This window comes from Sphaerodactylus townsendi, linkage group LG03 (genome assembly GCF_021028975.2).
Source record: "Sphaerodactylus townsendi isolate TG3544 linkage group LG03, MPM_Stown_v2.3, whole genome shotgun sequence".
Lineage (NCBI taxonomy): Eukaryota > Metazoa > Chordata > Lepidosauria > Squamata > Sphaerodactylidae > Sphaerodactylus > Sphaerodactylus townsendi.
This window is the reverse complement of record NC_059427.1, coordinates 133,524,859-133,552,498: the sequence shown is the minus strand read 5'-3', so window position 1 is coordinate 133,552,498 and position 27,640 is coordinate 133,524,859. Positions and strand designations below refer to the sequence as shown.

At 41.1% G+C, this 27,640-nt stretch overlaps 1 protein-coding gene across 2 annotated transcripts in view; it reads left to right on the top strand.

Moving 5' to 3' along the window:
* The window catches only part of CACNG5 (calcium voltage-gated channel auxiliary subunit gamma 5), a 42,280-nt gene that overhangs the window by 11,296 nt on the left and 3,344 nt on the right, over nt 1-27,640 (top strand). For both annotated transcript variants that reach the window (XM_048491235.1, XM_048491233.1), the window contains exons 2-5: nt 9,901-10,136; nt 20,287-20,373; nt 23,521-23,661; nt 24,489-24,634. In XM_048491235.1, coding sequence (XP_048347192.1) covers nt 9,929-10,136; nt 20,287-20,373; nt 23,521-23,661; nt 24,489-24,634 — 582 coding nt within the window. In that variant the 5' untranslated portion in view covers nt 9,901-9,928. The remainder of the gene's footprint in view (nt 1-9,900; nt 10,137-20,286; nt 20,374-23,520; nt 23,662-24,488; nt 24,635-27,640) is intronic.

Here is a 27,640-nt window from a genome sequence, read left to right as displayed (position 1 = left end):
GTGTACCTCTTATTGTCTTTAAGTTATTTAACCCCTTGAGTCCCCAACGGCCAGGTTCAAAGTCTAGGCTAATTCTCAAAAATGCAAAATATAAATCCAGTTTATAAAAAGACAGCAGAAAGCATTTGTGAAAACATCCCTAAAAAGATTACCACTGGTTCACTAACCACTGTCTTATAGCAGAGTCCTCTTCACAGTCTTTTGCAGAGGGTATAAACAGCACTGTGGTTGATTACACCAGAGGCATAGCAAGGCGGGGAAGCGCCCAGTTCACTGGTGCGTTCTCTGCCCCGGTCCTGTCTCGGAATGCTCCCGCCACGCCACGCCCCTGCCATGCCCCTGGAATGCCCTCGCTGCCCCCTTGGTGCTACACCTCTGGATTACACACATAGTCTTTGCTGCATAGTGGAGGCCAGTGTTCACCACAGAAAGATTTCTTGTACAGACATTTTTTCTGGAGACCCACTTTTACTTTCCACTCCCTTCACAGCAAGCAAAACCACCTATAGCACAATTTAAATCTTACTTCGCCACCACAGAGGGACAGATTTGCCAGTGAGCGCGGCTTCCCTGCACCCATGGTCAGTCTTCCCACTCCCTTGCTGTGGATGCCTTCCCTCTCACCCCCTCCTGCTGTTGGCTCTTTCCTGCTTCCCTAAGTGCATTGATCAAGAGATTGATAGATCGATCTCTCATACGTATAGTGGCAGGGGGAGACCCCCCCTCATCTCTGTAACATCTGTGTTCAGTTTCTCCTCCACCAGCACAGCCTCAGCACACCCACACTTGCCAGGTGCTCTGGAGCCTTCCCCCTCACTCCCTTCTCCATGCTGTCAGCTCCTTCCTGCTTCTCTAAAATGCACTTATTGAGAGATCAAGAGATTGATCTTTTGATACTAAGTAACAAAGAGGGCTTTTGTAAGGTACAAGCAGGTATCTTTTTGGGTCCATCCCACATCTCCTTTGCTTCTGTCCTCCACAGTGGCTGAAAGGGCTTTTAAAACTTTATTTCAGGCAAGACTCTGTTTTTAAAAAGTCTTTCTCTTCCCTTGCAACAGCAGCAGAGATTGTGCGTGTGTGTGGAGAGGGGGAGAGAATATCCACTCTGTACCTTTAAGGTTGTTGATGGGCAGAGTTAAGAGAACCAGGAGAAGCAGAGACCCAGCAGGGTTCAGCAGAAAATGCTGCAGGCTGTGGACTGCCTCCATGCCTGTAAACAGAGAAATGCGATTGGAGCCCACTATGAGCCCACTGCACATAGAACAGATTCGACTTAAGTGTTCCATGCATAATGGGCCTCTGTGTTCTTCTTGGGACCAAGTCTGGAATAAAGTTCCAAAAAATCCTTTTTGCCACAGCAGGAACTCTTTCTGGAATGAAACTGGATGAGTCTTCAACCTTTGTCATTGCTCCAGAAGCAGTTCCCCTTTTCTCCTGGCAAGGCAAGGTGGGGCAGCTCTGTATTAGGGTGCTTCAGAGCAGTTGTTAAAGTATGCAGCTGTGGCAAACGCTGCTCTTTCCTCTTCCAAGTTACTGTTGCTTTGAAGAAGGGTTGCTCAGCTTTTCCTAGGTACTGCAGTTTTCAAGGAAAACAGTTCAGCTCTTCCAGTTACACTCTGTCTCACAAAAAGATCTAAGGAGATTTGTTAAAAAAAATACCTGGATTTTTTTCCTGGATTTTCTTTGCTGGGGAATGCTCCATGGGGGTCCTAGTGCCTACCAAGTTATGTTCGGGCGTTTCCCCACTCACCCCGATCTCCCCTATGCCGCGCACTGCTCTCAGCGGGCGGCATCCCTGGCGCGCGCCTGGGCGTCCCCCCACAAAAAGGCACCGTTTACAAGAGCGCCAGGGGGCACAACAGCGGCAGCGTCGGGGCAGCTGCGCTGTCACCGCCCCTGTCGTGGGGAGTGCCCCGGGACCCCGCGCTACTTGAGGAGAGTAGCGCGGGGCTTAAGGTAAGTGGGGAAAGGCCCTTCCTCCCCACCCTCGAATGCCTAGGAGGAGCATTAAAGAATCTTTTTAAGTGCAACCTTCCTCAAAAACACTTTTCTGTGGACTATTAAACATGTTACTTTTATTAGAGAGCATTTATAGTGCCTTGAACAACTTTTGGGGAAATGTTCCTTTTTCTGCAGTAGCGCCTGCCTTTTCAAGTCAGCTTTAGAAGTCTCTGTGCTGCTGTGGCCATTTTAAGACTGTCCCCAGGAGTTTCCTGTGCTTGGGGCTTGTTACATTTCTATGTAAAAAGTAGATAAATAAAGTTTGTTTATCCTGGTGATCCTGCATTTGTGTTGTCTTTGTAGCTCTGCAGATTGTATAAGGGTAGCAGCCACTCGGAGGACTGGTCTACCTCCTATTCAGAGATGTTGGGTAGGTTATCCATTACTTTCCAGAGGCCAGGTCTCCCCGGTACTTTCAATCATGGGTAGACCTTTCCCCTCAAACTCCCCTTATTTCATTGGGTATTTTCACTAAAATCATGCCTCTCATTTCATCAGGCATTTCCTCTTACTGCCCAGCTGAACTGAGGTGGACAATGGAAGTCAATGCAGGTTATCCTCCTTTTATGCAAGAAGATGGCAACCATGTTTGTTCAGGACAGTTAAGAAGAGTTAGGAAAATTAATTAAAGTGTACTAAAATAAAAGAGATTCCAACTTCTGTTTTTGTTGCTTTTCCTGCATAACATTTTATGTCATTATTTGTTTGAAAAGTACAATTGAATTTGTTTCTTCCATCTGATCCTTGGTCATATCTGAGTTACTACCGTGTTTCCCCGAAAATAAGACAGTGTCTTATATTAATTTTTGCTCCCAACGATGCACTATGTCTTATTTTCAGGGGATGTCTTATTTTTCTGTGTTCTGTTTGTCGGGCATGCTTCCAAGCAAAAACGTTGCTACGTCTTACTTTTGGGGGATGCCTTATATTTCGCACTTCAGCAAAACCTCCACTACGTCTTATTTTCAGGGGATGTCTTATATTCGGGGAAACAGGGTAAAATAGAGAACTTATTTTCTCCATCTCTGTACTTTCGTGGATTCCCTTTTGCCTTTAGATGGTAAGCATTTGGAAGTTGCATTGAGGCCAGATTCGTTAAATTTTTTATGGCTAGGGTGTTTTTTTTTTTTTTACAGTTTATTGAAGTTTAAATGTTGGAGAACACTGTGCATTTGATGCCTGAACCTTGCAATAGCGACACTAAACTGTTACAAAGACAAAGAATTAATTTTAAATATTTTAAACCTCCACCTCATATTGCAAATGTGAACATTGGATTACAACATCTATGTAAAATATTTGTTCAGATTCAGTAGAGTTTGAACAATGCAGTCTTGGACTGGCTTTGCTGTGCTTTTGTTTGTTGTAGTGCATGTGCATGCCACATCACTAGATCATCTGTGTGCATGCCACATCACTAGATCGTCTGTGCACCATAAGAACATTATTTAATGGAAACGATTTAGAGTGGAATCTAGAAATCAGTCGTGCAAGCTTACTACACTTTAATCAATTTATGGCAAGGGATGCCGACTCTAATTTGGGCAGTTCTTGGGAAATTGGAGGTGAGGCCTCAGGGACCCCATCTAGATTCTGTGGTAAGGCAGGCAGACAAGCATCCAAAATGCCATACAAGGCCTGGTGGCCCCAATGAAACTGAAAGGGGAAGCAGGAATGCAATGGTGGACTGGCAAGTAAGCAAAGGAGGGGAACTTAGGCTTGTAAGTTCCAAATTCTGACTTCAGGGAGACACTCTGGCTTTGGAAAGGCTATCTTTTAGTTTGTCTGCTAAAAAGCCTTCAGTGTAATCTTGTAGAGATAAAAGTTTTTAAATTTAATCTTTGCCATGTGTCCAACTGAAACACCTTTCCTGTTTCCTCTGCTACAGTCCCAGAGCATTTCCTTAATTTTAAAAAAATGACCTCATTTATTATTCTAGCTTTTGCTGTCGCTGTCAGTAACTATCCTCTTTCACTATAAACTTTGCCTTTGCTATATGTAAAATTCATTCATTTGCTTTAACTTTTCTATCACTATTTGCATGGAAGAGTTCTTTCACATGCGATGGATGGAAGTGGGGAAGGCCCAGAGGAGCTAAGAACATCACAAACCTCTCTTTCTTTTTGTTCCAGTACAAGAGGCACTGCTTTGGATTTATTCTTTATTAATGGTATGCAAAGTTTTGCCTGCATAAAAGTAGGGCAGCAGTTCCATTCTGCACATATATCTTTTTCCATATCCACAAAAACAATTTGGCCAAGACAAGCCCAATTTTAGGTAGGATTACACCCCTTTTCTGAATATACACGCACACCAAGTTATGCTCTAAGAATATGGAAGAATTGCACAGTCTCTCTGATAGGATTTGGTCTACTAAAAAATTGCTGGAGAGATTTTGGCAGCCAATCAGTAGTCACATTATCTGGTCAGTCAGTTAACTGTTTGGTTATAGAGTCAGTGCTGGCACTGCCTGATCAAACCCTAATAAATGAGGCATGAAGGGCCTCTTAAATTTTATATGTTCGGAAGGAAGGAAGGAAGGAAGGAAGGAACCACCTTTGATATTTCCATATGTCAGTAGCTTGTTGTACCTTAATTTGTTAAAAAGCCTCTTCCCTGCTTCATATATCCCGCCAGACAAACTGTTTGTGGATCTCTAAATGTGAGGACATTTTGTCCAAAGGAATACATTTAGCTTTGAAAATTGTGAGAACTGGGCAGGAATTTCAAATGAGTTATTTCTGATTTGGGTTTGTCCCTGCATTACATTAGCATCAATTTTAGTTTCAAAGATTTCTGCCTTATGGCCCTTATTTTTGGGTACTTTGTCTATATTTGATTATTATCTCATTGGTTAGTGCCTTTGGATGTGTTTTGTATAATGCCTAATGTTTTCAAAAAAGTTTCATAAATATTAGTATTAATAATAACAATAATAATTTATCTGCAAGTTGTATGTGTTCAGTTTCTATTCATTAGGGCAGAGGAAGGACAATTCGTTCACAGACAGCACGTTACACATGTCTATGCTGCCAGTTTTTCTGTGCTTGTCCCTGAATCAGAGCCAAAAAGAAGCTAATTGACTGGAACTAAATGACAGTTCTAGGATTCAGTATATTACAAAAATAATAATTTGTCAGACTTATCTAGTTTCAATGCCAAGCTTCATATCTTCCTAATCATATTAAGAATTTGCTAGGGAGAGATTTTCCAGAGGAACAATCTAAGAGACAATTTATACATCCACTCTCATCTGTACTTCTGTTCATTTTCACATCTTAAGGATGTTTGTATAAACTCTTTCCCCCTTGAACTTTTTTTTAAAACCATGGTGGAGGCATCTGCAGATGTCCAGACAGGTAAATCCAGACAGGTATCATTTCAATAGCACAATATCTAACAATGTGTAGATCTTGTCTCTGCTGGAGCATGAGGTTCTCATTCCCTGAGCAAAACGTTCTGAAGATGGATCATGTAAGTTTGCGTTGCTTAGAGCAGCTGTAGCTTTGGTCGATATCCTCATCAATCCAGCCTCAGCGCCATTACAGACACTTCCTTTGCTCAAAGGATTTTATGTTTCTAGTAGATTCAGTTCAGCCTCATCCATCAAGGTTGCAAGAGTATTGGGCTGATGGATAAGTAAGACAAACACAGGCTTCAATGTCTCTTGTAGTTGTGATTGGGTCGGGACATGAAAAGGAAGAAGCTGGTCAACCGATGAGCATTTGAGGCAGTCATTAAATAAGAACTCATGTAAAGGAAATACTGGACCAGCAAAAGGTTATGGTTCGTCTTAGGTAATTTATACCTTCTGGTTGCCCCCCTGCTTTCTTGAGTGAGTGGGCAACCAAACTTGGCAAGGCCCAGAGCTTACCTCCTGCATCTTAGGTTGGACTCTATGAACTGACAGGCCCATCCACTATCATCTGAACCAGGCTGCTCCACACATGGACTCATTTCTTACACCACTCTCGGGGTCATGTAAGTGCGTGTAGGCACTTTGCCATCTGACAGATCCAGTTCACCAGATTTGGTTCACCAAATTTCCTGATTCCCTGGTATGAGCTTCCCTGATATGGACTTGCTCCAGTCCTTGGGTGTGGTGATGCTGGGGGAAGGGGTTCTGAAGTTTCATCCCATTCTAGAGCCAGACATGTAGCCCCAGACAAAACATAAGATGCTGGGAAGTTTCTGCTTTGTTTTTAAGGAAAATAACTGAATTTCTGTTTTTAACATAAAACAAAATTCCTTAAATCAGAGAAGGAAAATAGGTGAACAAATGAATTGGAGAAAGAGTCAAGGCTAAAAGGAAATTTTGCTTGCACATCTGTACTGGCAGGAAGAACACAGCCTAGGACTGCTGATATGTCCCCGAAGAGGGAGTAGGAAAATATGACTGACAGGAAAAAGGGAAGGGATAAAACAATAATTAATAGAATGTAACTAGCGGGCCCGGCCATGCGTTGCTGTGGCAATTGTCCTTCTTATCACAGTCCGCAACCCACACAGATGTCCATGCAGGTCCAATGATCCCCAGCATAGCCTTTTGGGGTGGTCAAATGGAATCCCTCTTTCCCTTTTCAATGCACATCGTTATATGGTGCTGTCTTGTTTTTTTTTAGTATAAGGTAACTCTTCCCATTCCACAACGGAACTGTCCAGAGTGTGAATCCCGCTGACCATGAGGCTGGTTGACACGCACAGTCCTGGCTTGGGTAAGGCAGAACTGGGGCAAGCAGGCTATCCCAGTCAGGCAGCAGAGGCAGGGTGGTGAGGCGCTCAGATCGAGGCCAGCTCCCTCGGTTCTTAAAGGGCCACGTGCAAAAGAACCGGAGCCAGTAGTGTTGGTTCACCCCCACCCCCGTGGATTTTCTTAGAAGAAAAAGGCAAACTCCAGCTCGCTTTTAGTAAAAGAGAGCTGTGGCAAATATGGGTGAGGAAGTGGGTAAGTGGTGGTTGGATGTGAGGGAGGGCAGAGTGAGGTGTGTGAGGATGAGCTGGATGTGTATGAGACTATGTATGTTGTGTGGTAGCAGTGGGTGAGGCACAGAGAGTGAAAGTTACCAGCGTGTGAGGGGGGAACCCCACCTGACGTCTCACATGGCAAAATGTGTATGTGTTTCACTTCCACTCATATTACCTAACAATATTACCTATTTACTGTTTTCACTCCTCATCTCTGGCCATCTGCGTGAACATTCTAAGGGCATACCAAGCCCTCAGGCCACAGACATGCTGCGCGAACATTCTAAGCGTGACAGTTAAATACAGCCAGCTTCATGGCCTGGTGCGCCAAGAAAAATACGTTTTACCTGGCTCAGGTATGGACCTTTGGTGATTTGAAGGTCCAATTACCTGCCTGCAACAGGGAGGAACGTCCTTTGAAAATTTGGGGGCGATCCTTCCAGCAGCTTCTGAGGGAGACCATCAGGGACAAACACACGTTTAGATTTTTATATATAGATATATTGTTTTATTTGTTTGCAGAATAATTTCCTCTTTTAAAAGACAGATGTGGCAACTAGGGGGGTCAACTATTTTAGATCTGATTTTAACAAATAGGGAAGAGCTGATAGATGCAGTGAGAGTAGTGGGCTTGTGTGGGGGAGAACAATCATATGCAATTAGAATTGTCTGTTTAATGTACTTTTAAGAATGTAGTGGCATATGTATATTGGGACTTAGCAGAGCTCAATTTAGTAAATTTAAAGAGGTGATGGGCAGGTTTCCTTAGAGAAATAGGGTTACAAAGGAAAGGGGCAAGTGAAGGGTTCTTTTTAAACATAAGTTGTTACAGGCTCAAACTATTGCCATTTCAACAAATGGAAACATAGTAGGAGATCCAAGAACCCCACGTGGATGAACAGAAAGCTCTGTGATGAGATGAGGAGAAAAGATTGCATTTAGGAAACAGAGGAAGGGCAAGTTTCCAAGGAACAGTATCCACAGGTGTTATAAATAGTCACCCACTCTATCAGGCACGCAAGAGACTCTTTGTAACCTGCCTTGTCAGGTTCAGGAAAAAAATTATGGAACCAGTGGTCAGAATTCAAAGCAGCTTTATTAATAAAGGGAGCAGAGCAGGTGGTGTTTCCTGTCCTACTCGAAGGAAGGGATTACAGCAGGAAGGGATTGTATTTCCCTTTTCTCCTGTGATGCAATGGGCCCTCTCTGTTCCCCCATTGGCTAAAGGTACTTAGAATCCCAACTTTCTGATCTACCTATTATTTGTTTGTTTGTTTGTTTGTTTACAAGACAGATATTATAAACATATCATAAACCACATGCAGCCCCCTCCCTTTCCCATGATTATTATTGATGCTCCTTATTCATACCAGTTTGTAAAAGTTAATATGAATTAGCTAATTATGCCTGCCTCTTTTTTGTGACCTCCTGACCTATGTTTGTGGTTTATCTAAGCAGCCTAGTGAGCTTTGTTATATTTCACACACACCTGTTTTTCTCTTGTGGTTGGAACTTTACTCTAAACAAGCATCTTTTTATCCACTGTTCTCATCTTGTGATTGGAACTTCCCACCCCCAGTCCATAGTTTATGAACAAACATTAGTCTGTTAAAAATCTTTAACCCTTTTATAACACAGGTTACTAAACACCACAGGGTGATTGTTAGAGGGGCCAAAACTCTCTATAGAGGGCCATATTTGTTTCTTTGTTAATGGGTCCAGCAAGGAAAAGAGAAAGGATAGGGAAATGGAAAAAAGAGGAAGGGAAAGGAGAGAAAGAGAAGAAAGGAAAAGGGAAAAAAGAATAAAAGAAAAGGAGAAAAGGAAGGGAGGCCAACTTATATATGGACCATTGCTGTCCTCAACCATAGGCCTGGTGCAACATTTCCATCTCACAAGCTTTGAAAAACTGAGGCAGGTCCTGCAGGGACAGAGAGTTTGATCAGGCCAGGGGCCAAAGCCAGAAAAGCCCTGGCCCTGGTTGAGGACAGTCCGGTGATTCTGGGGCCAGGGACTACCAGGTGGTTGTTTCCCTTGGAGTGTAATGTACTCTAGGGGGTATACTGAGAGAGGTGGTTCTGCAGATAAAAGGGTTCTGGAGTGTTTAGGGTTTTAAAAGTCAATACCTAAATCTTGCACCTGATCGTGTACTCAGTCTAGAGTCAGTGTACCTGGCGAAGTACAAGATGTATATGTGCTCAATATGGGGTCTCCATAAAGACCCATGCTTCTGCATTCTGGACCGGTTGAAGTTTCCAGAGCAGCTTCAAGAGAAGCTCTGCACAGAATGAGTTGACAATAGTCTAATCTGGAAGTGATTGTTGCATGGATCACTGTGGCTAGGTCAGAGTGAGTCAAATAAGGGGCCAACTGCTGGGCTTGGTGGAGGTATAGAAATGCCATCCTGACAATTTTTGTGACCTGGGCCTCCAGGGACAGAACGGCATCCAGCATCACTGCCAGACTCTTGAATGAGGAGGCTGGTATTAGCTCAACTCCATCAAGCATACTAAGTTGATTGTGGGCCTAATCCAGGGGTCTGCAACCTGTGGCTCTCCAATTGGTCATGCTGGCAGGGGCTGATGGGATTTGTAGTTTATGAACATCTGGAGAGCTGCAGGTTGCAGTCCCCTGGCCTAGTCAGATGAGAGCCTGCTGCTGTGCCCATTGTACAAAGCTTCACTTTCTGGCTGAAGAAGACAAGGTGTCCTTTTAAGCTGCTGTTAAAACAACCTTTATTCTGATTGGGATGCATAGTATGAAGACACTACTTAAAAGACTATATTTGGGTACCTTCATGACAACTTTACCTGCCTGCATTGCACAACATCCTATCTGCATCTGAACAGCAGAAAGAGAGCAAATTTAGCAGTGCCTAAAAATCAGATAGCTGCCTCAGTTCACTGCTAATGGTTCTGTCCTTCATTCATGCAGGAGTTCTGTCTTGTCCTGTTAGACTCTAATGCATTTGGGAATGAGCACTTGTGGCAGAAAAGCTCTGACTCTGCTCAGCAGTGTGTTTGCCGTTTGTGGATTGGGACTCCTGGGGATTGCTGTAAGCACTGACTATTGGTTGTATCTGGAGGAAGGCATCATCCTACCCCAAAACCAGAGTGCTGAAATCAAGATGTCTCTGCATTCTGGCCTCTGGAGGGTTTGCTTTTTGACAGGTAAGACAAATCTGGCTTCTGTTGTGCTTGTTGCTAATTATATGTAATTATTAATATTAATGTTCCTGTTAGTGATGTATTATGATTATTTTATGAACTTTCTCCCATTTAGTTTTAGCTTACTCCAACAGTTTGTTACCTCCTGCAGCTTGTCTCTGACAAAACTCATTGTTCTGATTATTTTCATTAGACTTATACTTCCTTTTCTGTGTCTTGTTATGTAAGTCAGCTGTTTTATTTTGCTTCTGTTATCATTACTCTATAAGTGGGATTTTTCCCATTATAGTTTCATTTGCTCGGTTTGTACCTCCTCCTTTTCCTCCATTTTATCCATGGAGTCTTTAAAAAATAATAATATTTTTATTTTCTCACATAAAAAGACAACACAAAAACATACAAAAACCCCAAAACCAAAAACAACCCACTAAATATCACAAGATGACTTCCAGCTATCTCATCTCTGACTACAGGTTAACTCTAAGTTCAATGCTTACAATTAGCACATTATTTCAGTAATTCTTTCTTAAATGTCTTCTGGTAATTACAATCTACTATTTTCTTTAGATTTCAAACTCTGACACTACTTCTCTATTTGAATAGTTTTTCAAAAGGTATTCTGTAAAGGGTTTCTAGTTTTGTCAAAAGTTGTCCAAACTGTTGCTTCTTAATAATGCTGTCAATTTTGGCATTTCTGCATATTTTGTAACTTTCAGAATCCAGTCCTCTATTGCTGGTAGTTTATTGTCTTTCAATTTTTGTGCAGTTGTCATATACATAAACAGAGTTCAATATGGTTTGGGAAAGTCTTCATCCATTATTTCCAACAGAAAGGCGCAAGGTTTTTTCAAAATTGTTATTTTCAATTTTGTTTGCAGTTCTTTGAGTATCATTTCCCAAAAAGTCATAGCCTTTTGACATGTCCACCACATATGAAAAAGATTATTCTTGCTGTTGACACTTCTAGCATCTATTTGACACACCTTTATAAACCTTTACCAATTTTTTTGGCGTTAAATAACATCATTTTGTAACAATTTTTTTTCAAATTGTAATATGCTGTAAATTTTAAAGCTTTCTTTCGCAGTCTCTCCCACTGTTCCATCAAAATATCATGAACATTTCTAGACCATTTAATCATCACAGATTCAACCACCTCATCATCTGTATCCTATTGTAATAGCATCTTATACATTTTGGTAATCAATTTGTCATCATTTAGGCATAAGTCACATTCAAAATTTGCGGATTTGCTTTCTTATTGTCCTCTTTAAATATTTCTAACAGTTGATAATACTGAAACCAATTTTAATTATATTTTAAAATCATTCATTGGTTTAAGTTCACATTTGTTATCTTGAAAAATCAACAACAATGTAGGCCATTTTTTGGCATATTCACTTATTTTCTAGCAAACTCTTCAATTGGAGACAACCATAAAGGAGTAACCCCTGCAATAAATTTTCTGATTTCATGTCTAGATTTATCGAGATCTCGCCATTAAAATCTCCCATTAATATAATGTTTTCTCATGCAAGTTCTAATAGACTTTACTCTAATTCTGTGTAAAATTGTAGTTTCTGATAATTTGGGGGCATAAATGCCCATTTAAACAGTTTTAAATCCTGCAATAGTAATTTCCACAGCCAAGACCCTGCCCAAGTCATCTTTAAATATCAATTTTGGTTCAAATTGTGGTTTTACATAAAAGACCACTCCTCTCTTTTTCTTAGGATCAGAAGAAACAAATTCTTGGCCCAGAAGTTTATTTGTCAAATATTTACTTAATTATCTTCTTATATTTGTCTCTTGTAAGCATATTATATCTAATTTTTGTTTTTTTACTAACCCATTTAACCCATTAACATTCCAAGACAATGTTTTTATAACCCATCATGTTTATTTTTCTTGTGTTTCAAAGTCTTTTTTATATTTGCGAAGGAATTCCTCAGCCTTTAAGATTTCAAGAATCTTGTGTCTTTTGACACCACCTCTGGGATCTCCCATCTAAATGGTATGCCATTTTTTTTTCAAACAGTAAAAAATCTGTAATCTCTCCTTTTCTTCAAAAGTCTGAATGGTATTTCCTTTAATATTATAATTTGTTTTCCATCACTTTTCCGGTTGTTTGTGTAGTGTGTTTGTACTACAGGGTCTCTCATGGCTCTGGAGCTGAACTGAACAAAAGAATTTCTTAGTAACTTTCTCTGTTTAGCAAAGTTGGAGCCAATACAAAAAGCCTTTTCAATCCTGCTCTGCATTTCTTCCTCCTTTGCTCCTGGTAGTTGTGCCAATTCTGTTATCAAAATCTGTTTGACATCTTGGCCCTCAGATTCAGGAATTGCTGTAAAATGTAGAGACTCCCCCCTCTGGCAATATTCCAGGAGGGCCACCTGATCTTGTAGTCTTTCATTCTCCTCTTCCAGAGGTGTAGTTTTTTTGATCTGCATAGTCCACCCTGGTTTCCATTCTTTAAAATCCTCAGCTAACTTTCTGGTGACTTTCTCAGTATTTTCAATCCTGTTTGTTTTCTTATCAACTTCTTGCAGTGTTATTGTATTAGCCACTTTTTTTTACATCTCACAATGGCACTGTGTTTGCCTCTGTTCACTTGTTAACATCATCCAATGTAGTCCATAACTTGTTAAGAATCTGAACCGGGTCTACTACATTAGGTTTACCTGATATACATGTTAGTTCTTTTTGCACATTTGGTGAAGTAGTATGTAAAATTGAATCTCTCTTCCCCTACTGTTTAGGATCTGTACATTAAACCAAATCTTGCTTTGGAGCCATCTCAAAATCTCTTAACTTTTCCTTCCTTAAAGGGTTGTAATCAAACTTCAAGTCCAAATTCTCCCAATTTTACATAGAAACAGTCTGAATCACTTTCCCAAATCCTTCCTATTTTTCCTGCTATTCATTGTCACTGTTCAAAAACCTTGGCAGAAAGATAATCTTCCCATCTGTTGTTTTACTTTCTTGTCACATTCTGAAGTTCTGCATCACTTAAGGTCAATTTTTTGCCTTCGGAATCACCACGTTCTCTCCCCCCTTCCTCACTGACATTCTGCTATTTCTTAAACATCAGAAGTTTACTTCATCCAGCCAATTAAAACCTTAGATTCTCATAAGTTCCAAAAACAAAGTTGTCTTGCCATTAATCTTCTTCCAATAGCTCTTTAAACATTCTGTGTTTTATACTTACAATCTATTATCAATTAATGGCTTTCTTCAGCTTCATTATTAAAATTTATTGTGTTTTAAACTCACAGTTCAGTGTCTGGCCATCCAGTCGATGTTTATTGAAGAGAAACAGTCAACAGCATTTAGCACCAAACATCAAATTCTGAGATAGCTTCTTAGATAAAGTAAATCCAACTTTCTAGGTTGAAGGAATCTGGCCTGGAACAGCTTCAGTCTTCTTCAAAACTCCTCAGCATGGTTTAGCCAAGATGGTTTCCCTTCTCTGGTAACTCAGCTCAAGAGGAGATACCGTCCAATTCACTGTCTCCTTGAGGAGTCATCTTCCAGAGTTCAGTAGGTAATCTTAAATCACTCTCCTTTATCTGGAGCTGACAGGTTGGGTCTGGGGTAGCCTGCAACCCTGAAAACCCCCTGCTGGGTTCCTCTGCTATCATAGAGGACATACAGTTGATTCCAATACCAGACAAAAGTCTGGATTATTCTTGGGTAGGATTTCTTTTGTTCGCTCTTTAGGCTGGATCCATGAGTGAGTTCACAGGACATATCTCTCCCCCTTCCTGCGGCTCCCTCTAAGAGTCAATGAACTGTCACAAGCGAAGATGGGATGCAGCCTGGGGAAAGGGAAAAGAAGAAAATGCTATAATTTGACCTTCTGCAGACACTGTTGGTCAAGAGTAGGCTGCTGATTTTTTTTTCTCAAGGTGCCACTTATTCAGTCTCCCATTCTGACCTTTGGCTCCTCCAATTCTCAGACATCTTTTTAGGGGACTGCTGGGAGAAAGCAGGAGAGATCTGTCTCTTTACAAATAATAGCAATCATAAACTGAAATCTCATTAGACTTGTGGGAGGGGAAATTGTTTTAAAATCTCCTCTTCGAAGATCCTCCTCTCAGGAACTTCCACTGGCTGACTTCTCCACCTTTTAAAAAACTTTTTTTCAATTGATATGACTAAATGTAACAATAGTTCAAGCCACAGCACATTCTGTGTAAAATTACAACAGTTGCTTCATACAAGTAATAATGCTCTTCCAAATTTTATCTAAGACAAAACATTTTTAGCAGTGCCAATAATGTAATATGTAAATAGAAAGATTTAATTTGTTCTGTAAATCTTCTGCATATTGGTGTCTCTTTTTTTACCTTCCAACCCTTAGCTACCTCTATTCTGGCAGCCAAAATAATGTAGATGTCCACATTTTTGTTGGGGGGAGAGATTTTCCATAATTTAACAAAAATAATTCTGAAAAAGGAGCAACATATTCAAGGCTATACATTAACACCATTATCACCGTTTGCCAATGGCTTTTTGCACATGTACAGGTCCACCATATATGAATATAATCTCCATTAATTTCCTTGCAATATCAACAATTTCTAGGAACAGATTTATACATTCTTGCTAGTCTGGAAGGAAGAAGATTCCATTGATGATCATGTTTTCACACAAAGACTGACGTTAATGTTTATGATTTTTGAAAGTTAATGTTTATAATTTTTAATAAAAAGAAACTCAAAAGTAGTTTACAGTGCAATCCGGGAGGGAGGGAATCTGTCTTGGAGGTGGTGCAAGAGAAGATGACGCGAATGCCCTTTATGCTGCTGGGGATGATCCAGGAGCTTTCCTGAGGGCAGAGCCGACTTTAGTCAGCTTCCAAAGTACTTCCATCCCAAGAATGCCCCTGCAGCTGGGAGTGGCTTAATGCTACCAGAAAGTGTGGTACAACTCAGAGGACTGCATGGAGTTTTTTAGTTTTTTTCCCTGTTTGCCACGCTACCCAAAATGTTTTAGGCTGCAGTGGTCACTGCCAAACTGCCCCTTGCCCATGATTGCACTGCAATTCTCTTATTTGATAGAACTGAAAAATTGGAATGCCTCTTTAAATACATTTGCATATTGTGGTAGACTACATTACCTGCCCATTTTTTAACAAGCCAGCCTGTTCTCGTTTGCAATCAAACCCATTCTTTACAGCCCCTGGAGTAAATTCTGTTACCACTGAATTAAGAATTAAAAGGCAGAGAGAATTTATTGCAGTAACATACCTCTAAAATGTGATCTGTAAACCAGTTAATGTTCACATAGAATTTCAACTTTCCTGGTCTCAAAATGAACCAGCTCCTAAGAGGAACTGTTATGCAAGATTGCTCTATCATTACCACACCCAGTTTATTTTCATCAAACAATGAGGCTAGCCAATTTAATTTAGTTGCAGCTTAGTGTAATGTAATAGTTGGAAATGCCAAGCCATCTTAATTCCACTTTTTCTGGGCATCCCACCAAGGCAACTTAGGTCTTTTCATTTGCCAAACAAAGCTATTAAACAGATTTTGCCATTCCATTAGTTTTTTATCTGATATCTTAATCAAAACTTTTGACACACGTAACCATTTTTATTTTATCAAATAGTGATACATTCAATTATTTCTAATTTTATATAGTGTCTTTAATTTTCTTTATAACTGGTGAATAATTAACATTATATATGCTGTTATTAGACAAGGAGATGCCTATACCCAGATATTTAACAGAAATCCCACATTAAAATATTCAGCTTAACCAACTGTTTTCATCTAATTCATGAAAATGCATGTTTGATTTAACAGCACCTCAGTCTTGAGCATGTTTAATTTGTAACCAGAAAAATAGGAATAACTCTGTATGATTGTTTCAGGAGCATGAGCAGAAGTTTCTGTTTTATTTCTGTTGTAAAAATGGCCATTCTGTCAGCAAATAGTGCTAATTTACTTGATTGTCTTTCACCAGTAGATTTTTCCCTCATAACAATAGCAAGCGGCTCACGTGTGAAAGCCAACTTTGTTTAATACCACACTCACATGGAAGAGAAAGGGAACCTGATGTACTTCACCTCGCTCAAGACTAATATAAGCTCTGCCCACTGCTAAAAGAACTGTCCAAATCCATAAGTTATTAAACAAGCAACAGAAATGTTATCTCTAATCTATCAAATGCTTTTTCAGCATCCAAGAGAACAAATGCACACTTCAAATAGTTTTGTGATGCAACAGAGAACAAATAACTTATTCATTTACTTCCTTCACTTCTCCCGAATGTGAAAGTCTACACTTGGTAAATAGAGTTGTGGTTATTATTCCAATATACTATTATGACTGTTATTTTGAATTCTTCCATACATTGGTAAATTGAATTTTGATTTGATTTCTAGGCTTCAGTCTAATATCTTTACCTTTTCTTTCTATAACATCTCTATATCTTAACCAATTTCCCCTGTCTTGTTTTATGTGTAGTGTTTCTGTTCTTGACAACTAACTTGGTATGCTCTATGTAATCTATCCTTAAATTTTATCCAAACTCTTAATAAGGTTTTTCTAATAAAATGGTTTCTAAAATTTGTAAAGCTTCAGTTTCCCTCAGGCCATAGATAATCATGCCACCCCTTAATACTATTATGACTTTCAATTTTTAACAGTTTATCCTTTTTTTTTTAACATTATCCATCCTTTTAGCCATACAATAGTACACACCTCAAAGTACGCCTGGAAGTCTTGTACTGCCATGCCTCCTTTCTCTTTAGCACCTACTAATAATAAATATTTTATTCAGGGTTTTCTTCCATTCCAAATGAACTTCACTAGATCATTTCTCCATTGTTGAAAAGTTTGTTCTATGAGAATTATAGGAATAAATTTTGAAATAAATATAACATTTTAGGTACAATGTTCATTTTTTATTATCGCTATTCTCTCCATTAAAGAGGCTGTAAGTTTTTGCCATCTTTCCATCTCTTGTCTAATTTCTCTCTATGTCTTCTCATAATTATTTTGGGAAAAGTATCTTATTGCCTTTTTCTATTATAATTCCTAAATATTTTACTCTTTAGGCTAAACTAAATCCCAATTTTTGTTGCAATTCTGTCTTCACTTTAAGTTAAATTTTTAGACATCATTTTAGTCTTCTGTTTATTAATTTTTAATCCAGCTAATTTTCCAAAACTGTTTATTATTTCTTTTAACAAATTGATCTTTTCCAAGGGCTCATCTAGAAATAACACCAGGTCACCTGCATAAGCATTCCATTTAAAATATTCTCCTCTTACCTTTACCCTCTCTATTTAACTATTATTCCTTATACATCTATTTAGTACTTCCAAAATGGTTATAAATAACAGAGGGGATAATGGGTATCCTTGTCTGGTCCCTTTTTGTATATCAAATGGTTCAGTTAAATTTCCATTGATTAATATTTTCACCTTTTGGATTGAATAAATGGGTTTTACTGCCTGTTGGAAGTTACTTTCTATTCCCATATACTGTAACACCTTACTCATAAAGAGTCTGAAACGTTAAAGCCAAATTTAACAAGTTGGAGAAGTATTACTATTAAGATTAGTATTACTATCTCAATAAGTAATACCTGACAACTAGCTGGTTCAGGTAATCACATGCACATGTGGGTTGGTATAGACTCACACAAATCACAATAAGTGTTTCCACTGAGGTGTAACAGTCACCATAAAATAATTGACAAAATTATGTTGGTCTGTAGCAGAATCCAAAAACAAAGGCCAAATAATATATTTTATGAAGATCCGTTGTTCCTCAAACAGGATTCAGGATTTCCTACAAAAATAAAGAGTAGCACATCACAGTGTGCAATTATTTGAGTTCTGTGGAGTTCTTCAGTGTGCAAACTCTCAAATCCTCTAGTTCTGGAGATCCCAAAAGCTTGCCTGCAGTATTGTGTAATTTTGGTTGGTCTTCATGAAATATTTAACACTGCTTTTTGCTCATAAAATAGCTGGCTACATTATGAATTACACTTTTCTTTCTGGTTCTTGCCTGATCCTAACAAGCAAGGAAAATGCTGTTAGTTTAGATATATATTGAGAATGTAGATTGGCTTTCAGAAATGGAACAAGACCGAATTGGAGCTTGTCTGTGGCCACTTTTCTACTAACTGCCTAGGCCATTTCTTAAATCTCTTGCTAATCCGAATTGCCCTAGCCAGGCCAATTCGATCAGCTCTCAGAAGCCATCTCAGAAGATCTCAGTTAATACTTGAATGAGAGACCACCAAGGAAGTTCAGGGTTGCTATTTAGATGCGGTGGTCCTCTTAATATGTCTTGGTGTGAAAACCCTATGAGTGCTCCATTTTTTTCCCATGACATGCCTTGAATTCGGGTGCATGTGTAACCCCCATGCCCAGAATGGGTTGGCCCAGAATGGGTTGACCCAGTAAGGGGTGGAGACTCAGAACAGCAAGAGGCTGCAGGAAAGAGCTCTTTGCAGAAGACAAGGGTACCAGACTCGGACCTTGATTTCTATAAGCCCTTAACAGCTTGTTAAGGGTTTTCTTTTGTGGTTGTAATGGGTGAGAGTTCTCCTGGAGACCTTCATCATGTTGCAACCTGTTCATCAAGCCCTTGGAGTCTTCAGGAGCCAGCCATTTTGTTGTTTAAAAATTGTTGTTGCAACTCATTCCAAGTGCTGCCCCACAGAACCCACAGTTAGAGGTTACAAATGGCACCCAACCAGCGTGGGGCTTGGAAGTGAGATTGCAAATATAAATTGCTTGCAATGGAAATGTGCAGCAAGTTGGGGTTTGATCCCCATATAACTGTTTTGTTATGTGATGTAAGTTCAAGAGATGTTGCTACGTGAATTTGAAGCACATGATTCTGTTTGGCAGTTGCATGAAGGAGGGGATTCCAGTTGCAACCCCCCATCCCTTCTGCAAACTAATTGGCTGAATCGCAACATTTGCTGGAAAGTTTTGCAAACTTCCAGTGCAGCTAAGTTTGGAACAGTTGGAAATCCTTGCAAGGGAAAGACAATGTTCTGCATTCAGATGCACCAAATGTGGTTCCTCCAAGTACAGGAATCTCTGGGGAAATCATTGTGCAATGATTTCAAGAGTTGCATTGTGATTACTGTCGAGACGACAGAATTTTAGTGGGGGAGAATGTAACCCCCATGCCCAGAATGGGTTGGCCCAGAATGGGTTGACCCAGTAAGGGGTGGAGACTCAGAGCAGCAAGAGGCTGCAGGAAAGAGCTCTTTGCAGAAGACAAGGGTACCAGACTCGGACCTTGATTTCTATAAGCCCTTAACAGCTTGTTAAGGGTTTTCTTTTGTGGTTGTAATGGGTGAGAGTTCTCCTGGAGACCTTCATCATGTTGCAACCTGTTCATCAAGCCCTTGGAGTCTTCAGGAGCCAGCCAACTTGCAAAGAAGAATTTGGACTTGGCAATATCAGTAGACTGTAAATAGAAGGTCTTGAAATGCAACCTGAACAGGACCTTGAATTGTAACGTTAAATGTTGATGTTTTAAAAGTGTAAATTGTAAAGAAAAGTAAACCATTTTGTTGTTTAAAAATTGTTGTTGCAACTCATTCCAAGTGCTGCCCCACAGAACCCACAGTTAGAGGTTACACATGTACATTTGATTCTCCTTCAAATTCTTTCTCACATCCTCATGTTTGTCCTATGGAATCTTTTGCAAAGTTATGAGTATTCATATTTCATACATCCAAACTCAGCAAACCAGTTTCAATTACTTAGGTGGGTGTGGCACCTTTTCATATATTTGGTTGTCATCATGCACCGTTGACCAATCCATGTCCTGCAAAGGAAGGGGAGAAGCAATAGTGTGTGTATATATTCATATAATGTTTGCATCCTTTTTCCAATCCACTATTACATCAAAATAGTAAAATAAAGGTAATTCTGTACTATATGTTCTAGGTGATGCAGATCAGTTGACAATTCATTTTTGGCTTATTGCATTGTTATATGTGCTTTTTGTTAAAAAAAAAAACAGTTCCAGACTTTAAAGTTCTGTCAGATACTGAATGTTAGCATCTTGACTTGAAAATCTTTGAAATAACTGGAAGGAAAAGAAGTTGGTCTATTTAATTAAACCAATTTGTTGAAGAAGTATAAAATATACTTTTCTCCTTGCAGGTGAAGAACATGGAAGGTGTTTCACAATAGAGTACATCATGCCAATGAATGTCCAAGTTACATCTGAATCAATAGTCAACGTTTTAAGTAAGTGGTTTTTTGGGGTGTGGGTTAAGGAAGGCATGTGTGTCCACTTCAACATTTGCTTTTCACTAAGAAAAGGTTAAGAGCTCGTGTATCTAATCTAGAGGAACCGGGTTTGATTCCCAGCTCTGCCTCCTGAGCTGTGGAGGCTTATCTGGGGAATTCAGATTAGCCTGTACACTCCCACACACGCCAGCTGGGTGACCTTGGGCTAGTCATAGCTTCTCAGAGCTCTCTCAGCCCCACCTACCTCACAGGGTGTTTGTTGTGAGGGGGGAAGGGCAAGGAGATTGTAAGCCCCTTTGAGTCTCCTGCAGGAGAGAAAGGGGGGATATAAATCCAAACTCTTCTTCTTATTATTCGTAGTTTGCCTGTCTCGCTGAGACTCAAGGCATCTGCAGTGCAAGTCAAATACAATCAACAGGATGAGACATCCTATAAGCATTGCAATGAGATTTGGGTTGCAGAAATTTGAAAATAGAAATCTGAAAATAGCTCTAAAAAGAGAATTGAAATTGCATTATTCTGCAGGTGCAGAAGGGGATTCAGAGAGTTCTGAATCTAGAATGACAGTTTTCTTCTTTTTATATTACTATTATTATTATTTATTGGATTTGGTATACCGCCCAATCCCCGAAGGGCTCTGGGCGGTGTACAATAAAACAACAAACTGTAGAATACAATACATCCAACAATACAGATTAAAATTCAATAAGTCATGATTAAAATCCCTTTAAAAACAATAGCAGCAACATAACCTATAGACCAAAGCATGGTGGTGTCCAGTCGCCAAACTCCCCTACTCTCAGGGTCCTGGGTGGGGACTAGCCAATCTCTAAGATGGTACATAGATGGTAGATGGGGCATCAGAAGGGGGTGGACCATCCACAGCCAACCTCCCCAAAAGCTTGGTGGAAAAGCTCAGTTTTACAGGCCCTGCGGAACTCACCAAGGTCCCGCAGGGCCCCAACAGATGGAGGAAGATTGTTCCACCAGGCAGGGGCCAGGGCAGAAAAGGCCCTAACCCGGGTAGAGGCTAGTATTGTGGGGCCGGGGACCACCAGTAAGTTTGCCTCTGCAGACCACAGAGTTTGAGTCGGGACATATGGGGTAAGATAGTCTCGAAGGCATGAGGGCCCCAGGCCACAAAGGGCCTTAAAGGTCAGCACCAACACCTTGAAGACAATCCAGAATTCCACTGGGAGCCAGTGCAGGCTTTGCAACACGGGGGAGATGTGATCCCTACTAGAACCACCAATGAGAAGTCAAGTCACTGCATGTTGGACCAACTTCAGTTTCCAGAGCAGCCTCAAAGGAAGGCCCACATAGAGCGAGTTACAATAATCTAACCTGCAGGTAACTGTTGCATGAATCACCATGGCCAGGTCAGCCTGGGAAAGGTAGGGGGCCAGCTGCTAGGCCTGGCAAAGATGGAAAAAAGCAACCAGGGTAACATGGGCTATACCTGGGCCTCCATAGAAAGAGGCAACTCCAGGTGGACCCCCAGGTTACGTGCCGAGGAGGTCAGTACCAAAGGGACTACCCAATCCCCTCCCCATGGCCCAGACAGAGGATCTCCATCTTCGATGGATTAAGTTTTAACCTGCTCTGCTTCAACCAACTAGCAACAGCCTCCAAACAATGCTGTAGAGCCGCAGAGGCAGAGGCTGCCCCCCCATCAACAGAATGAGCTGAGTGTCATCCGCATACTGATGACAAATCAGCCCAAAACTCCTCACCAACTGAGCAAGGGGTCGCATGTTGATGTTAAACAACAGCAGGGACAATAGAGCCCCCTGAGGCACACCACAATGAAGCGGCACCTCTGGGAGACCTGATCCCCACACCACACTTGCTGACTCCGGCCCTGAAGGAACGAGGTAATCCACTGAAGGACAGAGCCCCAGACCCCGGAGACGGCCAGGCAGTGGGTCAAAAGGTCATGATCGACCACATCAAACACTGCAGTGAGATCTAATAATACCAGCAGTGCCGATCTGCCTCTAGGCATAATTAGAAAGGATATTTCATGAAGGCTTTTAAAAATGATATTTACATTATTGAATTTCACAGCTCCTAAATCTGCAGCCGTCCTTTGACATTTCTAAATATTTGACTTAGTATGTCAGAAACAATCTGTTTTAAAAAAATAAACAGCCCCCTCCAAATTTGCGTTTACAAATTTTATTTTTATAAAAAAATATTTGGAACCAGTTTTCAGTAGGAATATGGACCACCCATGTGTGTATGTGGGTGTGGGTGTTAGTGTCTGTGTCTGTTTAAGATTCCTTCTGTTGCTATAGCAATGCACATCACTATTTCTGGAATGGTTCTACATGTTTTGCAGGTGAAAGTGGATTAATAAATAATTTGTAACAATCAGTTGTGTATTATAACATCCCATTCTATTTTATTACCCTTTGCAGACTGATATGATAAAGATCAGAGTGCCTCAGCTTTTATTTTATTCCTTTGTTATCATTTCCATTTGAGAGGTGATTTTTTTTCCAGCTAGAGATACGACTGGAAAACAAAGGCTTGTATCTTATGGAATGTATATGTAAAGACACCTCCTCTATTACCACAGAACCCCACTGAGACCTCCCAAATCCATGCTAAAAGTTGCAGGACATGTAGGGTGAAAAGCCATGTGTCCAGGGCTGCAGTGAGGCCGGGGGGGGGGGGGGGGGGGAAAATTGCCTTTACCTTTCATGTAGAAATTCCTGGTTCCTTCCGTTCCCTGCAGATTCCCCTAATGGATTTTTGGCCATATGGGCCAAGCAGTTTCCAGATTCAGCAGTCTGGAGATTTCAGGTAAATGTTGGGGTAAGAAGGACAAGAAAGGAATTGCATTAAGGAGGGGGGACCAAGTAAAATGACCTCCTTAAATTATCACATGCACTTTATAGGATCCAAGCCACAGAATTCGAAAAGCCACGCTGTGAAAGCCACATGTAGTTTCAATCAGCTCAGTGTACAAGCAACCCACTCTGCATGTATATGTGCTTCTTAATGTGAGAAAGTGAGAGAGATCATCCTGAATTAAAATTTTAAAAGCAAGGTATATGAATTGTTAATGCAGACGGTATTTTCGTATTCATGATATTATCATATCATGTAACACTTTTTCATTCTTATTACTTTTTACAGAGATGATTCGTTCTGCCACTCCTTTCCCATTAGTCAGCCTCTTCTTCATGTTTATTGGATTCGTTCTGAGCAATATTGGGCACATTCGTCCCCACAGAACAATTTTGGCTTTTGTGTCTGGAATCTTTTTCATTCTGTCAGGTGAGTTTTGAGATGGTGGAATCTTTAAGTTATATTATTACTTATTCAAATGCTGATCTCTCACGTTCATACATAAGAAAGATGAAGAAAAAGAAGAAGAGTTTGGATTTATATCCCCCCTTTCTCTCCTGTAGGAGACTCAAAGGGGCTTACAATCTCCTTGCCCTTCCCCGCTCACAACAAATGCCCTGTGAGGTGGGTGGGGCTGAGAGAGCTCCGAAGAACGGCGACTAGCCCAAGGTCACCCAGCTGGTGTGTGTGGCAGTGCACAGGCTAATCTGAATTCCCCAGATAAGCCTCCACAGTTCAAGCAGCAGAGCAGAGAATCAAACCCAGTTCCTCAGGATTAGAATGCACCTGCTCTTAACCACTATGCCACAATAAAACACATATTGACATAATAGAATAAAATTTTGTCTGGATAGCTGATATCTCCTCACTCTTTCCTGATTTGAATCCCCAGAACTATCCCCAATGGGTTGGTCTTAATGATGTTTCCCTCACGGATAGTAATATATGTATTTAGATGCAGGGCACTTTCACACATGCTGAATAATGAATTTTCAATCCACTTTGAATGCACTTTAATGATTGTTTGCAAGTGGATCTTGCCATTTCACACAGTAAAATCCAGCAGCAAACTACACTGAAAGTCTCCCAGATCCTTTCTGATGTTCTATATGCCGCATCACGTTGGCTCTGCAGCCCACTTTAATTCTCAGGATTCTGCTTCCTCTCTCTGCTGCATGTGTAGGAAAAGACATTCAAGAAGCTAAACTAGTCTTTGTAAAAGACTGCTTTTTCATTTTGTGTCCTTGCTTCTCCAGGTTTATCTCTAGTTGTGGGACTCGTACTGTACATCTCCAGCATCAACGATGAAATGCTCAATAGAACCAAAGACTCTGAGACATACTTCACTTACAAATATGGGTGGTCATTTGCTTTTTCTGCTATCTCTTTTCTATTGACAGAGGTAGGCCTTGTTGTGGACTCACTAAAATGGCTATCAGAAATGCTTATGGTCTTATGGTCTAAGAAGATTAGGGAGCTTTATGGTGTCTCTATGAGCCCAAAATGTTATCGAGTTCAAGTATTTATTTTTATTAAAATATCTCTGTACCAGTTTTCCTCACTGTGGTGAGCTCAATGCCATTTACAAAAACAAATATCCAACTCATTATAAAACAGGTCAGTTCAAACTTTAGCTATAAAAAAAGCTGACAGTCGAAAACCAATAAATCTACAAATGAAAAAACACAACCAGCCGAATTAAGTTAAATTAAGAGCAATGTCTAAATAGTTCACTTTCTAACACTTGTGGCAAATGGAAAAAGAATGTACTGTTTGGAATTCTACTGGAGCTCTGTTTGGCCCTTTCCGCACGGGCCATTTACGGCGCCCTGGGGACGGCAAAAACGCCGTCCCCAGGGAGCCGTTCGCACAGGTGGCGCTGCTATAACGCAGCAGCGCCGACCTGGCTCCCCTCCTCCACCCCCAGGGCGGCGTCAGACCGCCTCCAAAAACCTCTCTCCTGGAGGGAGGTTTTTGGAAAACAGCGCATTCCCGGCGGTGCGGTGCAAACGGCACCGCCGGGAACACGCTGTTTTCCTGTCCCTCTCCCACTCACCTCGTCGCCTTCGTTGCCCTCCTGGCCTCCTAAGACCCTCCCTCGCTGTCCTCCAACCCCTGGAGGTCGGAGGGCAGCGTGGGCGGGTCTTAGGAGGCCAGCAGGGCGATGAAGGCGACAAGGTGAGTGGGAGAGGGACGGGGAAGAGGCGGCTCCGTGTGGAGCCGTCTCTCCCGCGCCGGCCTCTGCGGGGGCTGCTTGCACACTCCCGTGCGAATGGCCCCCACCCCTCCACCGGCAGAATTCCTGCCGGTGCAGGGGCGCCCTTTCCGCTGTGCGGAAAGAGCCTTCCAGAGCTCAGCAACAAATATCTTGGCACATGCCATCACAGCTCACTCTGCTTAGGGAAGGTAGAAAGAGATGGGGAAGAAATTGAAGTAGCTCACATAGTTGACAGGAAGGCTTGTATGAGGAGGGGTAGTCCTTTCTGTAGGATTAGCTCAGGCCACACAGGCATTTAAAGATTAAAACCAGGAACTTACATTGAGCTCAGAAGCTAACAGGTAACCAGTGCAAACACTCTAAAATTGGGTTGTTTTTAAGACATCTGATAATCTAGGCATGATTTTACAGTTGCCCCTTCCACATCAGTGGGGTTAGGAGCACAGCACTTCCTGAGATCCAGAGAACAACCTAAACATTTTTTTTGACAAGGCAGCTGCCTCCGGGTGGAAGTGAGCAGTGGGGCTGTAGGTTTCTCTGGCAGCCTGTGTGCAGCAGTGGTGGCTTCTCTGAGTCTGCTCCAAAGGTGGCAGTAGCTGCCCTTTCATAGTGGCGGATATGGGAAGCTTTTCATCAGCAGCCTCCCTTGTGGTATCAGGACCCATTTTGGGGGTGCTGCTTTAGGGGGGTAGGATCCAGTGCCAAACCACAAGAAGTTGAAACCATGATATGGAAAATTGCAGTGTGGAAGGGACATCTGTACAGTGGTATGGATTGGTGTTCTGAGTCAAAAGTGAGTCTGAGTCAAAACAGAGAGTCAATTTGCAACCTAGATGTTAATAAACCATTTGGCAACAATATTCATCTGTTTCTCCAACAATGGAATAGGGTCCAGTAGCACTCCCCAGGTTATTCATTTTATCTACCCATGAAAGATTCACTCCACCCAATGCTGGCAGAATAACTCCTGTTTCATGATTGGCCTTTCCAACCAGCATTTGCTTCTAATTCAGGTCTTGGCTTGTAATCCAACAAGTTTTAGTACCCAGCCATATGGAAGGAAAGTGGCTGTAGGTGGACAACAAAAGGTTCTATTGTGCTGATGGGCTAGTTGTGTGTGTTTGTTAAGGGCCATCAAGGCCAAGCCAAGTTATGGCAAGCCCCAACAAGGGGCTTTCAAGGTAAGGGAGAAGCAGAAGTGGTTTGACATTGCCTTCCTCTGCAGAGTTTTCCTTAGTTTTCTCCAAATACCAACCATGCTTATTTTCTGAAATCTAATGAGATCAGGCTATACTATGCCACCTTCCCTCCCAATGAGCAAATTGTCTCATTAAAATTCAAGGAACGGCAAGCTTTTCTGAAGGTATGCAGTGCTCTGCTTCTTAATTTGTACAAATGCCGAGTCAGGTCATTAGTCTCTCAGCTCAGTGATGTCCTCCTCTGGTAGCAGCTCTCCAAGATGTCTGGAAATATTTAACCGGTGATGCCATGGATTGACTTGAGTTTCAGTGGACAAAGTATGACTACTGACCACTCCCAGCTCCTCCCTTAAATGTTCTGAATATATAGAATTGCTGGGTACCAAGTGTGAATACAAGCCCACCAAATTCAGTATAGCCTGCAGTACAGATAATAGCTCTCCAAAGTCTGGAACTGAGACTTTTGCTTGTTTATGCTTTTATTTACTTTTGCTATTTGGAAGACTCTTCAAAGAATGCTTATTCAGGTAAACCCACCAATCAAAGAATGCTTATTCAGGTAAACCCACCAATCAATACAATTACATTTTTAGAATACCACATTTTGTTTCCCTCTACGCCAGATTCAGAACACTTCTACATTGCCTTGCAATACATTGTATTTTCTGGGGATTTTGGCCAGATTGATTTAGCCTTCCTGCCCATTTATGTGGGTGGGGGCTGGGAGTATCTTGATGTGGTAAGTAGAACCACACAACAATGATGAGAGTTCTCTGTTGGTGAGAAAAAAAATCAATGGTAGGGCAAATAATTTAATAATGAAAATCTGTCCCCTGATCTGATATGTGCCAAATATGTAATTCATCCTAGATAAGGACACTAATGCTGGGGGATGGGGGACCCTCTCCACTTACACCAGCATTGATATTGATTCTGGGATAGCAGTTCCCATTAGCAGTATTGCAACAGTGGTTCCTCATAACTCCTGTTT